We start from the raw sequence: 18,842 nt of genomic DNA on the forward strand, positions 1-18,842 counted from the left end.
ATGAACGCCATGTCAAATTTATAGGTGTGAATAAACAGAAAAAATGTGGCGCTGTGTTTAACCAGAGATCTGGCATTAATGAGTCTGCAAGTTAATGCATGGGAAGAAACGGGCGCCCTCAGAAGCTTCCTAGGTGTTTGAGCCTGTTTTGTGGGCTCTGTTATGCGAGGTTTGAGCGGGGAGCGTAGCCACTTGAACACATGAGCCACAGGACTGACAAATATGCTGCGTGGTGGGCTTAAGAGTTGCAATCCAATATAAGACTTTTAGCGTGCTTATGGTGTTCGAGGGCAAGAAGTTCCTTGTGAGAATAATGATGTAGGCAGCAGTCTGGACCAAAATGGCCAGGGGGACAGGTACTAAGCGTGGTCCGGAAACACGCAGACGGGCTTGCCTTTGGCGCACATGCTTTGATAGTCTCGAAATAGCCCACCGCTCCAGTGGGGGGCATGGCAGGGGGTGTGGCTTGTTGCAACAGCAGCTGGTCAAGCATAAAAAAAAAAAAATGGCAGCACAGCTGCCTACAAGGAAATTAACAGGAGAGCCATCAATGCCTCTGGGCTACTCAAGTAACTTGCGGAGTACTACTCGTACAGGTTTCTTCATTACGTCTTTGTAATGCTTTCTTATAAAAACTTTAAATAAAATGCAAATTAAAAATAAACAAAAAGCGTGAACAAAAGTAGGTAGCTGAATCGAGTGGTGTACTTTAAAAAAATAAATAAATGGAATGTGGCTGATTTACACCGATGCTGAAAAGGTGTGTTTGATCATTTAGACTACATTCAAGAATGGAAACAATTCCTGCTTGTTGCTAGATACCTTGTCACAGTGTTTTTAGGTCTCGCCGCGCTGCTCTAAGCAGAGGGCCTCTTGGAATCACTCCAGCTTCCAAGAGACTTCTCCGTGTGGGTCGGCCTCCTCCCACACATTCCATTGGCCTTTGCGTGTGGCTTTCAAAAATTGAAAACCCGCAATTGGCCAAAGGTGGGATCATGTCCCACCTTCTCTCTAAATGTTGACTTCCATGGCCTAGGGTTGTCAGGAGCGAGCAGCAGCGCGGCCGGGTGCCAGCTGCATACTTAACATCCCTTGCAGTGCGCTCGCACCACACGCGGTCTTGTTTTTTTGAAGTAGTTAATCACTTCCTGCTTTGACTAGCTCCCGGCTGAGCTCTCGCGCTTCCCTGAGCCTTATTTACTCTCTCCTCGCTGAGGCGCACCGTGGCTGTTAACGGTGCTCGTCGGTAAAGAAGCTTCCGCCAATAAAAGTCAATCCACGCCACGCAAACTTTGCGACAGACGCACCGAGCCACTGAGAAGTCTTTAACTGTCACACCCACATTTTTCTACCTCAGATTTTCAACCAGGGGGCACGGATGCTCACACCTCCCCCTCCCACCCCACTAAGACATCATTCTGCTGAAATCGTCTCTTGCGAAATCTAAATCAACAAAGTGATCAACTCCCTAAATCCTCCTTCCAGCCTTGAGCATTGAAAATAAGTTTTTAAATAACCTGAAGATACACAACCCCGGCGCAAGCCTCTGGCGCGAGTGTGATTTTAATTAAAATTTGCCAGAATTCGGTTAATGCGGCCTGGCCTATTCCTGTCACGTTGCATGTGCTGCCAGCGTAGAGTAGTATTTATCAAGGGCTGGCCGTGCACCAGATTAAACAAAGCTAGATTCAAGGATGGGAACAGCCAGTCGATTCCACGTAGCCGGCCTGACCCACATTATCGGGCAGTGAGCTGAGGGATCCCGGCAGGCCCGGCCAATGCGGGCCCGGGGAAGGGCGCCGTCCGCGGCCTATGGCGCAGGGGGTGCGGTAGCAGCGCCACACACTTTTAATATATCTATAAAGCTGGGAATGGCATAACAAAGGCATCTGGTGCATAGCCAGGGAAAAACTATGCCTCCCTCTACCCGAAGAGAAGAAATACACAGAACAAAAGTCTCTCTGCTTCGCGCATCGCTTGCTCCAATGTATAACTTGGTGTAAATAAAGCCAGGGTAGGCCAATGGTGCACACAGGATCTCTGCATTCTGTGTGGATTGAAAAGTTAACTTTATTAGAGGTTGGAGCAAGTAATGGGGAGGGTGGCGATGCTGTGATAAAGGGGTGCGCTTTGCTGGTAGTGTTTTCTTAGCCACCTAGGAATATCACAGGTTCAGGGCCTGCAGGCAAGCTGTAAAGGAACATCTCGGGCAGCATATTTTCGTTTTAGACCACAGTTAGGGGTTAGAAACATTAGGACTGGAGTACTGCACGTGTTTGTTATTATTGTTGTCTGCGATTTGAGTTGTGTCTCTGCCTTTGTGACCGTCTTTCTCGTTCTATATCTTTCCCTTGTCTGTCTCTGTCTCTCGCTCTCACTCTGCTGCTCGGCTCTTTTTTTGTGCATCGCCTGTCTTACTGAACCCCCCCTCCCCACCCCCACCCCCTCCCCACCCTCATAAAGTTGGTATTAAATATAGATTTGTAGACCAGGCAGCTGGCTTTCAGTCACAGCCTTTGGTTTATGGTGCAATTAGACTGGAAATAGTCATTTTTGTGTTTTAGACATTATCTGCCACGAAACAGCAATACTAAGGGGAGGGGGGGGGGTAAGGCTGGCGACTTTAATTTTTTTTTACGATTATTCTAAAATGTTGAGTGTGTGGGCATTCCAATAGGTGATAATCTGCTGCATGACTAAACACTTATAAGGTTCCAAAGGCGAGACCTATTGGCTATGCCAATGCTTGTTTCTATCCTCGTAACTTACACTACGATCGCTCAGCTCAGGTGTCTACCCCAAGACAGTTACACAGGATATTGTCTTTTGCAAGGTAAGATAGTTATATTGGATGTTTTCTTTTGCAGGATATTACTTTGTAGATGTTGTATAGCAAACTGAAAGGCAGAAGCCTTTTCCCAGTATAAATAAAGCAAGGCATTTATTCTCTAATATGGGAAGCCCTATTCCTAGCTCATAAAGTGATGAGGTTCGTCCTAACGCAGGTGCCTATGAATGCCATTGATCCAGCCTTGTCCCCTGATGACCTATGGTTGTGGGCAGTGGCCAACCTAATATAACCATTTGCAAGGACGTCCTTTTCAAGACCACCCAGTGTGTGTGTGTGTGTGTGTGTGTGTGTGTGTGTGTGTGTGTGTGTGTGTGTGTGTGTGTACTTCACTGAAATTGCAAGGGGCAGTACCATGATTCTGTTTTAGCTGGTTACCCAGTGAGGCAAAATGCAAATTATAGGCCACCTAAAAAACAGTTCTACTAAATCTTAAAAGCTTCTTTTGCTTCATATGTACATTAACGTGACACCTCTGCATGAACAAATGAGGATCACTCAAAACCTAGAGGTTTCTTGCAATGCTATCCACTTCCAATCTGCCCTGGGCGTTAATCTCAAAAGACTTTGTTACTTACTCATATCTTGATTTAGTGGTGACAGTCATCTTGGTTGTTTTTGATAGTCTTTTACATTGGCTAATTTCGTCCATGTAAAATGGTGCCAAAAACTGCTCCTCATCGTCCTCTGTTTTTACTAAACCTAGCTAGGTACAGCACCACTCCTCTACCATCATCTCTGATGGAAGATCTCATTTCACTTCTTGTTTTCGTACGGTTGGTTGTTCTGCCCTCCATGTACCTGTTTCACTTTCCGCAGTCAGATGATGAAAGCGAGCTCATAAATCAACTGTGTGACATTGTGTCTTGGCTAACTCACCTGGAGTCTTGTGTGGATCTGCTCTATGGGCCAGAAGAAGACACCTCATATATATATATTTTTTTAAAAATAATTTTATTGCGTCAATCGACAAATATCATGCAGAGCTCTGTAACCCAGAAGCCACCCGGAAGCCAACAGCTACATTGTACAATACAAAAATTGAGTAGAATCAAATACAAGCAGACTGTAAAAGTGGCCAAGCAGAACTGGGAATATGAAAAATGGGAGGACATCAAAAGAGCTCTTATCAAAAAGGACATGAGAGAATTCTGGGCAATTGTTAGATCAGAATCAAAGGAAGGCTGCATAGCCGATGACCCCAATATTGCATCGAGTCAATGGGTTGACCATTTTCAGAGTTTGTATGCTCCCCCCGCCCCCACCGCTGAGGCCCCTTCCCCCCCTGATGCGATTAATGAAGTTATCGATAGTATATCCTCCAGGGAGGTAGAAAAGGCTGTAAATAGACTTCCAGTAGGCAAGGCACCAGGCCTTGACAAGATTCCAGGGGACCTATACAGGCATAAACTAGAGGTCTGGATACCATATCTCTGTTTACTCTTCAATGCCATCCTCCATGGTGCCCCCATTCCGAATACCTGGGCTGGTGCCGAGATAGTCCCGGTATTTAAAAAGGGCTCCCCTCTCTTGCCCAGTAACTACCGCCCAATTAGCCTAATCGACGTTAGTCAGAAGCTCTTTGCACGTATTATCCTAGATCGAGTGCAAGCCTGGATGGATGAAAAACGAATACTAACTCCTTACCAGGCTGGCTTTAGAGAGAAGACATCCACGGTGGACCAACTTTTCCGACTACAACTTCTTTATTGGAAAACCGTGAGGGTAGAGGGTGGCAGCCTCTACCTTATCTTCGTCGATCTCAAAGCAGCTTTTGACTTAGTCCCTCGGCAAACTTTGTGGGCGGTTCTGGCTGAGATGGGGATGCCTGCCTGCCTTTTGGGGATTATAAAACGGCTCCATAATGATAATTTTGCCCAAGTTAGGTGCGGTAAGTGGGGCAATCTGACCCCAAAGTTCCCTGTTAACCGTGGAGTTAGACAGGGATGTGTCCTGGCCCCAACCCTATTTTCTCTCTACACCAATGCATTAGTGTCGCACCTGAGGGGAGTCAAGGACATCGATGCCCCCAAACTTAACAACGAGCAGGTGGTCGCACTAATGTTTGCTGATGATACCCTTCTGGTGTCTAAATCCCCTATGGGGATTCAACGTGCCCTCGATAGTTTCTCTGAATTTTGTTCCCAGAGAGGCCTTGAGGTTAACTCCTCAAAAACAAAATTCATGATATGCAACCCGCCCAAAAAAAATGGTCCTAACCCTACTCTAAATGGTGTTACTCTGGATAGGGTTTCAGTCTTTGAATATCTCGGTGTCACCCTTTCGGATAGGATGGAATGGGGTCCCCAGCTATCAAAAGCTAAATTACGACTCACGCAGACTTGCGGTGGGATCCTTAAACTATACAGAGCTTCCATCTCAAAACCGATAGCCCCCATCATTGAGATATATAAAGTACAAGCACGGGCTGCATCTCTGTATGGGGTTGAACTATGGGGGCACTGTCTAACCAGAGACATTGGCAGATCTGAGAACCAGTTCTTAAGGTCGCTATTGTCCTTACCATCCAGCACTCCCCTTATACCACTCAGAATGGACTTGGGAGTGAGGTATATTGAAGACGAAATTGCTTTAAGGCCACTATTGTATTGGCGCAGGCTGTGGGCAACTCCAGAGTTAGAGGACTATCAAAATGACTTAAAATCGCTATTGACCCCCCGTGGTATAGACAATATACCGTGGTTACTTTATATAAAGAGAGAGCTTTTCAGATTAGGCTTTCCTGCTCTATGGCACCATCCTGAAATAAACGCCCCTATACTCTCTAGAGCTGAATTGGCAAACGCCTTTTGGTTAAATAACAAAAACATGATGCTAACCAATAACAAGCTAGGCTCACTGACCATGGACTTCTTTAATATTAAAGAAGACTTCAAAATAGAGTCAGGTTTAGATCTGATGGAGCCTAACTCCTCTAGGAAATTATATATGCAATTCAGGTATGGAACATTGCCCCTGAGAGCATTCACAGGAAAATGGTTGATAAATAATCCTTCTGACTGCCCAACCTGTGGAGCTTCTAGTGAAAGTGACCTACATGTCCTCTTTTTTTGCCCCACATATAAACTTATCAGAAAACGTTGGCTTCTTCAACTCTGTAGGAATTTGGGGACTACACATTGTAAAGTTGCCTACAGACACTGCATTACCTATAGTTTTTTCGGTATCACGTTTCTGGCATGCTGTGTGGCGCAGGAGAAGTTCCCTTTTATTGTCTAATCCCCTGGAACAAATTAACACTCATTGATGCTATTTTCTTACTGTTTTTATGACATTTTAATCTTTTAATCTCTTTTTTACTGTTTTAATGAATTACTGTCAATTAATCTAATCTTTATTGTACTTACTGTTTATGAATTGCAATTCCCATTTCTTTTTTTTGTATAATTGTATGTTTTTATGGATTGCTTATCTTTTATGGTCTACGACCGAAATAAAGATTATTTTGATTGACTTTTAATGTATATAATTTGCAAAAGAACATAATATGCAACAAGCACTCCCCCCCCATGCACTGTCATTACACCATATCTTATGCCTCCCCTCCACTCGCACCACATCAGTGACAAATCCATCTGCACCATTGATTTCCTGCATCGCAGACCGGCTCCTTAATCCCCGAATCGCTGCGTCGCCATTAGAGACAGGCTCCAGGGGAAGGCCTCTATAATATGCCCACCTCTTCCAGATCTTTACATGCTTTTGCGGGCACCCCCCTTGCCTTAAAGATAGGGAGCTCAAGTCCCATGTGAAAGTCCAGCCCATTCTTCCATGCTGCTAATGAAGGCGGCACTTCCGCCTTCCACTTCCGTGCGATGTCTTGTTCGGCTAATGTAAATCCCAATAACATCAGGTGGCGCTTATAGATGTTTACCCCCACACCCTCCATTATATGCAACAGCCCTAATTTAAGTGAGTAGGGAAGCTCCCAACCCAAGACCTCCGCCGGACAAGCTACTACCCCCGCCAGAACTTCGCAATCACACTGCACTTCCACACTGTGTGAAAGAGGGTACCATCTTCCTGACCACATCGCAGGCAAAGTGGAGATGCCACCAGGCCAGCCCTCCACAATCCGACTCGAATATAATATACCCAGTGTAAACAGTTGAATTGGATTAGCCCGAAGCGCATTGCGATTGCGGCCTCCCGGGGGGAGTCCAGTACTTCCGTCCAGTCGTCTCCCTCCAGTGGGCCATGGTCCTCCTCCCATGCTTCCCTGAGTCTATCCAGCGTAGTGGGGTTATTCGTTACTAGAGATTGGTAAATCTGGCAAATTTTATGATCTTGTAGGTCCCCATGAACAATTTGGCTTCGATGGGGCTAAAGTCTGGAAGGGACTCCAGGACGGTAACACTGGGGAGGATGGCATGCCTAAACTGAAGAAATTTATAGAATTGAGTCTTAGGCATCTGGAAATCTTGCTGGAGCTGTTGAAAGGACTTGAGGACCGTACCTCGCATCACATCCCCAAGGGTAAAGATCCTTATATTATCCCAATCATGGAAGCCCGTCAGACCAGCCAACTGAGGCAATCTTCCATTAGACCAGAGTGGAGTCTCCTTCGTCAACCTCCCCCACCAGCGCCTGCTTCCACACCTGAAATACCACTCTAGTGGCAGATGGCAGGGCCTTACGCGCCAAGTATAAGATAGTATGTATAGTGTTGGACCCATGCATCTCCGCTCCACCATATAGGCGGAGTCGGACGTATCCCCGTCCCACCAATCAGTCAATATCAGTAAATGCGACGCCATGTAATATGACTGGATATCCGAGGTGGCCAGTCCTCCGCAATAGGTTGACTGGCAGCGTGTCCCACAAAAACTGCCCCAAGGCCTAATTGACTTGGCGAAACCACGACGGGGGGGACAGGGAACGGATAATTCTGTAGCTGATAAAGCAGTCGTGGTAGTGACACCATCTTGAAGATGGCCGAACGACCAGGGAGAGATAGGGGCATATGCGACCAGGCCCTCAGCTCGTCATGCACCCGCGCCCACACTGGTAGAATATTACGTTCCCACAATGCTTCCACAGAATTCGATAAGAAAAAGCCCAGGTACCTAACCCCTACTGTGGTTATCTGCACCGCTGAGGCCCAAGAACCGAGTTCTATTTGTTTCCCTAGAGTCCAGAAGGTGGATTTACAAGGGTTCATGAACAGACCCAACGATTCCCCAAAAATCTCCATAATCCGAAGCAGCCTTGGTTCCGTCCTATTGATATCCATAAAAAAAAACAGGACCACAGCGGCGTACAAGTCAATACGGTCCGACAACCCCCTGGACCCATATTCAGATGATCTAGGAGAGCAAATAAATATGAACGCCCTGTCCATATCCGCCAGCAGGAGAGCAACTGGCACATCAATTCCCCGAATAGTGTCTATGGCAATGTGCGCACGCCGAACATTACGCAGCGTTGCCCTCTGGGGCATTAAGCCAGCCTGATATGGGTGGGCCAACGAGGCGATATGTGGCTGAAGGCGGTTAGCCAGGTCCTGAGCCAAGATCTTAGTCAAGATATTCAGCAACTAGATGGGGCGATAGGAAGCATGCTGGTCTGGCGGTCGACCCAATTTGTGAAACACTACCAATCCTGTGGGGGACAACCGTGTTCTCGTGCCTACTCCACCACCTGAAGGAGATGGGGTCCTAATTTCGTAAAATATCGCTTATAAAATTCACATGGGTACCCATTGGAGCCCGGGGACTTCCCAGAGTTAAGGTCTCTCAGCGCTGAGCCCAGCTCCTTCGCCGTGAACAGAAGATCCAATTCTACCCGGGCTGCATCAGAAAGTGTCTGGGGTGAAAGGTCCCCCAGGAACCGATGTATTAGATCTGCAGGCTGGGTTTCCTTCGGGGCATAAAGTGCAGCATAGTATTGTGCGAAGCTCTCCGCAATGGCAGAGGGATCACCGAGCGTCCTCCCATCAGGCCCCAGGATCACAGGAAGGACCAGGGGGCGCATGGCACCCTATCACAGGCGATGGAGTAGCTTGCTAGACATAACCCCCCCCCCCCCTCCGGTAAATCCTACTACGGGACGCCAGCCATGCCAGCCGGCCTTGTCCATCAATAGATCTGCATGTGTTTGTCTTGCCAACATTAACTGACGGCGTGCTAGGACGCCCCCCCTCATCCCTACCGGCCCGCTCCAATTCTATAATATGGGCCTCAGTCTTTAACAGTGCCTCGGGGTCAGTCAGAGAGCCAGGTCTTGAGGTCCTTCCTGAACGCGTGGAGGGTTGGGGAGCGTCTGATGCTGATCGGGAGCTCGTTCCAGGCTTTCGTTGCGATGTAGGAGAAAGCTCTCCCGCCGGCTCTGCTTCTGCGGGGGACCTCTGCCAGGGAGAGGTCAGCAGAGTGGAGGTTTCTCTTGGGAACGTGGAGACTTACTCGGGCATTGAGGTATTTGGATCCGATATTGTTGAGGGATTTGTAGGTGTGGGTGAGGCGCTTGAAAGTGACCCTCTTCTCAACAGGGAGCCAGTGGAGGCTTCGAAGGTGATGGGCAGGGCTCGACAAATCCACTCGACCGCTCGCATTTGCGAGGTAAATTTTATGAGGTCGAGCTATTTTTAGGTCCTACTCGCCCTTTCTGGCGAGTAGGAAAACATACTAACTTTTGTCCTCCGTGTTTGAAAACTGAGCAAATGTGACAAGATAACAAGATTTAAAGGCCTTTTATTGCTCACAAAGCAAATGAGCAATAAAGATGCCTTTAAATCATGTTATCTTGTCACTTTTGCTCCGCTTTCAGAGACGGAGGTCAAGTAGGTTACTGTTTGGTCGAGGAGATTTGTCAAGGTACTAGACCTGCAGGACTAGTATCATTTTTCAGATTTTTCGAGCCCTGGACTGTTGGATCATATGTTCGTGGTGCGGTGTCACGAGGACGAGCCAGGCTGCGGCGTTCTGGATGGTTTGGAGCTTGCATAGAAGAGTTTTGTTGATTCCGGCGTAGAGGGCATTGCCGTAGTCCAGTCTGCTGGTAATGAGTGCGTGGGTGACGGTCTTTCTGCAGTCGTGGGGGGGATCCATTTGAAGGTCTTACGGAGGATGCGGAGGTAGTTGAAACTGGTGGAGGCGACGGCGTTGATCTGGCGGTTCATGGAGAGGGAGGAGTCTAGGATGATGCTGACGTTCCAGGCATGGTCAGTCGGGGTGGGAGGGCTCCCGAGGGCCACCAGGCGGAGGTGCAGGGCCAGAGGATGAGGACCTCGGTCTTCTCTGAGTTGAGCTTCAGACAGCTGTCCTGAATCCAGGCTGCTACGTTTCTCATCCCTTCCTGGAAGCTGAGTCTGGTGATTTCTGGTTTCTTGGTGAGGGAGAGGATGAGTTGAGTGTCGTTGGCGTAGGATACGATGCTAAGCCCGTGCTGTCTGACGATGGCGGCTATGGGGGCCATGTAGATGTTGAAGAGCATCGGGCTTAGTGAAGATCCTTGGGGTACTCCGCAGATGATGTCAGTGGGGTTGGAGAGGAAGTGGGGTGGGGGGTGGGGGGGGGGGGGGGGAGTCTGATCCTCTGGGATCTGCCGGAGAGGAAGGTGTGGATCCAGTTGAGGGCAGAATCTCTGTATTCCTGCGTTGTGGAGTCTAGCGGCTAGCGTGCAATGTGAGACGGTGTCAAAAGCTGCGGAGAGGTCTAGGAGGATGAGGACTGCGGTGTGTCCCTGGTCTAGCAGCTTGCGGATGTCGCCGGTGGCTGCGAGGATGGCAGTCTTGGTGCTGTGGTTGCTGCGGAAGCCAGACTGGGAAGGGTCTAGGATGCAGTTTTCTTCGATGAAGGTGGTCAGCTGGGCGTTCATGAGTCTTTCTGTGACTTTGGCTGCGAAGGGGAGGAGAGAGATGAGCCGGTAGTTCTTCAGGTCGGTTGGGTCGGCTGTTGGTTTCTTGAGGAGGGGTTTCACCTCTGCACGCTTCCAATCGTCTGGCAGATGCCGGATAAGAGGAAGGAGTTGAATGTTCGTCCTAGTTCGGGTACGATGGCTGAAGCGGCCCTGTGGAAAATGTGAGGGGGGGGGGGGGCAAGGGTCGGTGGGGGCTCCCAAGTGAGTCTTCTTCATGGTTGAGGGATTTGTAGGCGTTGGTTATGGTTTGCTTGTCTCTTGTGTGAGTTCTGCATTGCGATCCTAACCAGTCTTAGATCATTTCCTGTTCTGTGACATGGTGATGTACAGTTCGAGACACATTATCAGATATCAGCTTTTTCACTTTGTTCTACATTTGCGCCTGTGTTGAAGTCCTAATTAGGTCTGACTTTCCACTTAAATGCCATTTTATGTTTTCTTAACTTTGGCGCTGTTTGATGTACACACAACTGGCATGGCAAGTTTCGTACTGATCAGACATGCTGGAGTGGGGTCAAAAGTGCCACTCCCCATGTTAGCATGTGAAAGTAGAGTTTTACTTAAGGAACTTGCTTTGCTTGGTGTTGTGTATATCAGTTAAGTAGTTTTCAAGAAAGAAATGTTCACAATTTGTTTTGTAGTGGGGTCGTGAAAGTGTTAAAAGTTAAATATATCTTGAGCGCTAATTTGCATTTCCACGGAGGATTAGAAAATCCATCTTAAAAACAATAAATAAATGCAAGCTATTGTGTAAAGGAGATTTTTCTCCAGTCATGCATTGTAGATTCCCGAATTTCGCTGTGGATTTGTGACTCGTTGGTTCACCTGAGCAGAAAGATTTCTGTTAACAACAACCATTACTCAACACAATGCACCAAGCACTGGTAAACAAATTGGCATATGGTGTCGTGGTAAGCCTACCTTGACGCTCAGTCCATTATAAACCCTGTGCTGAATGTACTGGATTTGCCCCTGTGGTGTATCAAGATTTGCAAATTATGAGGAGAAAATGCATCCAACGTCCCAACACATAGTTGGTTTCTAGCGATGGCACAGGGCCTGATCATAGACTGTTAAAGTGAAGCTATGGTTTGTTTTGGCTATGACACCTTATCCTGTTTAAAAATAAGTAGTCTTAGATATTCAGTCAAAAATTATCGTTGAAGTGAAGTTGCAGTGCTGATTAAAACAAAAAGTGACATTTGCAAGTTATAGGTAAATGCAATGCAGAACTTTCTCAGCAGGCTTGCAAACAAAAACTAACTCTCACACAAAATACAATACTTATGATCGCACAGTAGTTTTACTAATAAACCCTAAAAGCACAATGCAATTAAATAACACATACCCAAACCAGTAAATCTATACATTAATAGTCTTATTCATAGTGTTACAGGTAATATGAGATGTAATCTCTTTTTAAGGTTATTCACAACATTTTTGATGGCATCTGACACATAAAGGGACAAGTCATGAGCACTGTATTTAGTTTGCTGGTTATGGCTTGCTTGTCTGTTGTACGAGTTGGTTATGGTTTGCGTGTCTCTTGTGTGACTTATGCATTGCGATCCTAACCATAACTTGCGAATTTCAGTGATTGTTCACTTGTAATTTAAAACCATAGCTCCACTTAGCACAAAAGTGGAACTTTAATTAAAAGAGACTCTGCTTGATTTTCTGTTATGTTATCGAGATTTGTAGGGCACGCCTTATCGCTCGTGAGGGAATCCTGAGGTCAGAGCTATAGTGTAGGTCTGGAGGTGCTCAGAGTTGAACATCCAGGTTTTTAGCTTCCTGTGGAAGTTGAGGAGTATAGTGGCCGTCCGTATATGTAGAGGGAGTTCACTCCAGCTTTTGATCGTGATGAAGGAGATTGTGTGACTTGCTGTCTTGCTTCTGTGGATGTAGGGGATTTGTGCGAATTCCCAAAGTGGAGTGTAGGTGTTTTAAAGCTTGGTAGAGTTGGAGTCGGTCATTGAGGTAGGCTGGTCTTGTGTTGTGGAGAGCTTTGTAGGTGTGGGTCAGGAGTTTTAATTTGCAGCATTTTTGGATGGGTAGCCAGTGCAGTTCTCTAAAGTAGGGCATGATGAGTGCCCTTAAGGGGATGTCTAGGATGAGTCTGGCGGTTATGTTTTGGACGGTTTAGAGTCTTTGAATGAGATGGCTGGAGATAACGACATAGTGTGTTGCCATAGTTACGTCTGCTGGTGATGAGGGCTTGGGTGAATGTGCGCCAATAAATCTGTCCATTAATATTTTTTTTAAGTGAATTGTTTTATTCATTTGCAGTGCAGACATGCATACCTACTGAAATAGTATCTCTCTTTTTTTTAATGTATATCTTTATTGGCATTTTAAACAGATGCAGAGGGTATATCTTTTAGACCTATTCTATTGGAGGATCATCAAACAACAAATTATCATTGTAGCCTATTCCCTCAGCCTAAATAACATACATTCTTGAATAATGCCTCCTTGGAAGCAAAATCTATTAACTCCCTTATATACCCACCCTCTTCCGTGTCTGTATGTCTGCTCTACTCTTTTTTTAGACTCCTGTTTGTGGCTCATCTCGTGTCTTAGTCCATCTTACTGTTGTCAGTGGGCTTTCTACTATCTTTGAGGTGTTCCCACCATCTAAATTCGAGGTTGGGGAAGCCCCTGGCAATTCCGCTCCCTTTATGTCTCTTAACATTGCCTCCCAGGCACATAAATCATCTACTTTTTCAATATGTTTGATTTGCTTAATCCGGACCGCCTCTGCCGTTACCCATTCATAAACCTCTTTCACCCACACTGCTACTCTTGGCGGGGAGTGGCTCATCCATGATATGGCTACTCAGCGCTTTGCAAGTACAAGCCATAGCACCACGAATTTCCTACGGAGGTTTTTATTTTTTGGATTAGGGAGTTAACCCAGCAGGACCGTGCAAATCTCCCTAGAAACCACCCAACCCATAGTCTCCTTTAGTGTGGCTAAAATGTCGGCACAGTAAGGTCTCAAGCTTGAGCAAGACCAAGACACATGTATGAAATCCGTCCCGCTTCTCCACAGCGGGGACATTGTCCCGAGTGATTAAGGTAAATTCTATTTAGTGTTTTGGGGGTAAAGTAGATTTGGTGGACAAAATTGTATTGTATCAATTTAAATCGGGTATTTAAGCTCACTTGTTTAACCCCCTCGTGTATTTTAATCCAATCCTTTGCTGTTAAGGGAGCTTCCACTACTGCTGACCATCTTGTCTGTACAGGGAGTACAGGGAGTATCTGGGTCCTCTTTTCTTCCCGGATTGCCCAGTAGAAGTGCGAGATAAGTAGACTTCCCTGGGTCATGTATAGCATTACTTGAAATACATTTGTGACGGGGTTCTTCTTGGAACGAGGTACATAGTTCCCGAGCTACCTGGTCCACTCCATTCCTGAGTACGGAGCAGTCTATGTATGCCCAAGATGGCGCCTTTGTCTCCCCGGTATCTCTGCGCTGCCATCTGTTCCGTGGTACCAGCAGGGTTGCGTCACGATTTTATATCATCCCAGGGAGTAGCGCCTGGTCGCAATGATGATTGTGGGGTTGATGCTAGAGCAGCTTTGCAGAATATTAACGGATCTTCCTATTTTCCAGTAGGAGCTCCGAAAAGCACGTCTTATTCGGCAGTTTTGTCGGCCAAGCCCCCCAAAATAGTATCTTTTTTATATCCTTGTTCTCTTCCTTTCTGTTATCAAAGATATCCTATAATTGTCGGTAGATCAGTACAATGAAATAGACACATCAATACCCTACTTGCAATTGCATGTTAAGCAGTTTCGTTCCTACTTGCATATTAAAATGGGTACTAACGCGTGGGTACATTCTTAATCTGTTAAAATGAACTTCTGCAGTGCAATAATAAACAATAGACATTTAAATGCGTCCTTGTTAGCTCATGACAGCTTTTCACAGAAGATAGTTCCGAAGAAAAAGCTGAAAACTTTGATATATTTCATTGCTTGATTAGTTATAATTTTGATCACTGGCCTATCTTTTGCTCTTGTCTGTTTTCCCTAGCAACAGACATTATAATACTACTCTACTGCATCATTATTACTGTACAGTAGTTGTGCCATGTTTTATTACAGTTGTTTAGTAATATCATAAATTGTACTAAGAAAATTAGATTTGCTGCAGCCGTAGTTACAGACTTCCTTGTATATTAAAATCTGTTTTACCTCTTTAAATGATATGCTTTGAAGGCCTTGAAAATGTAACGTGCGGCCAATCTGGGTAATTATACTTACATATATTTTGCTTTTCAGATAACTCCAAGAGCTGAGACAACCATAAACGGTATCGGCAACAGTTTGGAAAAAGCCTTACATACACCAGCACATTCCATTGAAGAATCTTCACACAAAAGGCATTTGAGCAAGAATTCCAAAGGTATAGTCAAATAGTGCCATTCTTGGAATACATATGAAATCAAAAGTACATAAACTCCAAAGATTAAATATGATTTCTTAATTGTGATTTCTATTCTTTTTAATTTTATTAAAAATTTAAGTAGAAAGTCTGACTGTGTGTAAAGTATGTTCTTAGTTCATAATTCTGTAATAAATTCCGAATATAAATCTTTTTAAAAGGAACATTTTATTGTGTATCTGCAGTCTCCAATTTCTCACCTATTTGTATCTCGTCTTTTTATTTTATGTACTGTTCTGTTATTCAGTATACTTCCTTCTGCCCCTCCCACTTTGCCCCCACACACCCACTAAAGAACTCTGGTGCCTCAAAGATCTTTAAGTTATTGATGCCATGCTGTACCTCAGGCAACTCTAGCGGCACAAAGAAAAGAAGGTAACTAGGAAACGAGGAACACGGGTTGGAGGGAGAGACCTCACACTCCCACTCTTGGGAAAAAGCAGAAGCAGTACAGTAAGGTGATAGAGGCATTCCTGCAGTAGAAAATTCAGGGTGCTGTTAAATTCATTATGATCTGGCCCAGAAGCAATACATTCCACAGAGGAAAATGATTCACAAACATGGCTAACATTGTTAAGACTGACATGCATGCAGTTGGGTCACATCAGTTATTTTTTTTATATGTATAAATACCGGTCCAGAACAAATTTCATTCCAATCAAGATCCATTGCAGAACAGAGCGGCCCAAATGCCTTACACAGTTCATTGCTTGTTAAAAATCAATAAAATAATCAACACTTTTTCTTCCTAACCAGGGATTCTGCCATAAATTGACCCCAGATTTTATTACATTTTATAGTCCCTCCACTCCAAGGAGCATACATCTACTCTAACTCTATTCATCTTAGACATAGTTTTCAACCTTTGTGGGTTGATAAGTTCGCAAAATGAATCGTCCACCAGCCTGTTGCTTCATTCGTGAATGCCAACTACTTTCTCAGGAGCGAGTCGCATGCCCTTTTATATTTGGTGGCTCGTGTCCTCCTTGTGGTGCCTGAAGATTCACGACATGTCCTTGACCAGGCCATACATGATGGTTGTGATGCTGCCAAATTCACAATTCGTTGTGGCTTGGACACCACTGATTCCCTCGGGTGGGAAGTTTGCACCAGTGTTGCCAACTGCCCCCATGCTTGGCTGTGATTCACCTGTTTTTTGAAATTTTTTTAGAAGATGTTCAGTCCCTCATTGACATGACATTCCATGGGACTTGCCTGATTTTTTTTTTCTTTGTTTTTTTTCCCCCCAAAACCTTTATTGAACATATGAAGCACATACACAGCATCTCGCCTACAACCATTCGTGGCCGGCAGCAGTTAATGATGTGGAAAAAAAAGGTAAAGCAAGTATACACAGCGGGGTGCCAACAACCCATAAGGGCCGGCCGCGTCAAGTGGCAGAAACAGATATCTCTGGTGTATGAGCCAGGGGGACACAGTCTTCCACACCTCGGAACAGAACAACAATAAGAGCCACACCGTAGGGACACAGATAGAGGCAGCCAAACGAGGGCAGCCCAAAGGAGTCAGGCCAAGCAGCGATCCAGGGACAGGGCACTTCCACAGGCACGCCAGCGCAGCAAGGGACAACCCTCCCCCACAAACCCCTCCCGCCTCCCCAGCTGTAAGCACAGTGCAGCACCCAGAGGACCGCGCCATCCACTACAGGCATCCCCGCCACAAGCCAGTTCTAGTAGCGCCAGTACTCGACAGGGCGTAGAAGGTCATTGCCGGTAAGCCATCCACCATCTAGCTAGGAAGGGCGGATGGGGGAGCTGCATCCGGGGTCAGCGGGTTGTGCAATAGGTAACTTTTCAGGGGCCCCCATATATCTCGAGGGCGGGAGGCCGCTGGGAGTAGGTCAGAGTACAGGGCCAGCTGATCCTGCCAAAGTATCATTGTTTCTAGCCAGTCCTTAAACTTAGGTGCCCTCCCTCTGCCCCACCTGCAAGCCACCCTCCACTTAGCAAGGAGGAAACTAAATGAGGCGAATCTCCTGTGCGCCGCCGGGAGCAGCTCTGTATAGCCCAGTATACCCATCAACGGTGTTGGCAGCAATGTCGTATCCAGCATTTTCCCCACCGCATCAAATATCTGCCCCCAGTAGTCCTGAAGGGCAGGGCAGCTCCATTCCAGATTCAGCACATCAGCGTCATCAGCGCGGCACCTATCGCACCTGGCATCCCTCCTCAGCCCATACCGATGCAAGCGGGCAGGCGTATAATAGTATCGCTGTAAATATTTAAAGTGCGTGATTCGCAGTCTGCTACTAGCAGACACCCTTTCTGTCTGCGTGCAGCAGAAGAGCAACTCGCGATCAGAGATTTCCTGCCCTAACTCGCCCGCCCATTTAGCTCGAGCGTCGCTGTGCGATGGGCTCAGTTCCACGTAGATGGGACGCAGTCTTTGCGCCTAATAGTGCGTGCATATGGGGAAGCATCGGTGGTTCCCGCGGGTAGTCCGGGGTGCAGGCCCGCACTCCCTCTCTCAGCCGGGTATAGAGGAACGTCTCCATGGCTGTCGGCGGAGGGTCATCGCACAGCTGTTGCAGCGTACCAAAGAGGGTCAGCCGGGGGTGGTACACAAGTGGCAGCCGGGGGTAATAAATCATGGGGGCCTGCATTCTGCACGCGATCCACCGCCACGCTCGCACCGTGCAGTCTATAGTCGTAGGGTCTCTGTCGCGCTGCGTCATCGTCTGAAATACCGCCCCTTCTATCGGGATGGGGTCCGCCAGCCAATGTTCAATAGCAACATGCGCAGTGTATTTTGGACCGCGAAACCAGTAATGCGCATAGTGCGCCTGCGCGCACGTGTAATATAATTCGAAGTTAGGGAGCTCAAGTCCGCCCATCGCGTATGGCCTGGCCAGAGTCTCCCATTTAATGCGAGGCTGTTTGCCGCCCCAAACCAATTTCAGAAGTTCTGTCCGCAGGGTAGCAAAGAAGTAGCGTCCCGGATGATAGGGAATATTGAGAAAAAAGTAAAGGCACTTGGGCAGCACCACCATCTTAACCAGGGAGATCCTATCCGCCATGGACAGTGGCATTGCTATCCACCTCGTGATCGTATCGCGCAGCGTATCGATGGCGCACCCGTAGTTGTCACGAATCAGTTCCTCTCTGTCAATGGCGACAGTCACCCCCAAATATCGAACAGAAGTGTCGCACCACTCCAGTGGGTAGTCCACCACACAAGGGGTGGCAGCCGGAGTAAGAGAGTATCTGAGATTTCGTCCAATTAATCTGCACCGCGGAGAACCCCCCAAACCGCACAAACTCGCGCAATAACGGATTGAGGTTACACCGCGGGTCCTTAACATACAAGGTGACGTCGTCCGCATATAACGATATCAGGATGGGGCGCAGCAGGCATCTCAGGGACTTCTCCTGATGGTACTGGCGCACCTTGGCCGCCAGCGGCTCCATCGCCAGGGCGAATAGCAGCGGCGACAGCGGACAGCCCTGTCTGGTGCCCCGGGACAGCGGTATAGTCCCGGACGTTCTGCCATTAATGTGCATTCGGGCCCTCGGGTCAGTGTATATCAATTTGATCCAAGCCGAAAAGCCGACCGGGAACCCCATGCAGTGGAGCACGGCGTGCAGGTACTCCCACTCCTCCGAATCAAAAGCCTTGGTGGCATCCAAGAACACAGCCGCC

General features: G+C 47.0%; 1 protein-coding gene across 1 annotated transcript in view; it reads left to right on the top strand.

The window, feature by feature from the left end:
- ZCCHC14 (zinc finger CCHC-type containing 14) overlaps window positions 1-18,842 on the top strand; it is a 680,296-nt gene that overhangs the window by 102,498 nt on the left and 558,956 nt on the right. Inside the window, exon 2 of the mRNA XM_085639437.1 lies at window positions 15,020-15,143. Coding sequence (XP_085495563.1) covers window positions 15,020-15,143 — 124 coding nt within the window. The remainder of the gene's footprint in view (window positions 1-15,019; window positions 15,144-18,842) is intronic.

This window comes from Triturus cristatus, chromosome 12, assembly GCF_964204655.1.
Source record: "Triturus cristatus chromosome 12, aTriCri1.1, whole genome shotgun sequence".
NCBI lineage: Eukaryota > Metazoa > Chordata > Amphibia > Caudata > Salamandridae > Triturus > Triturus cristatus.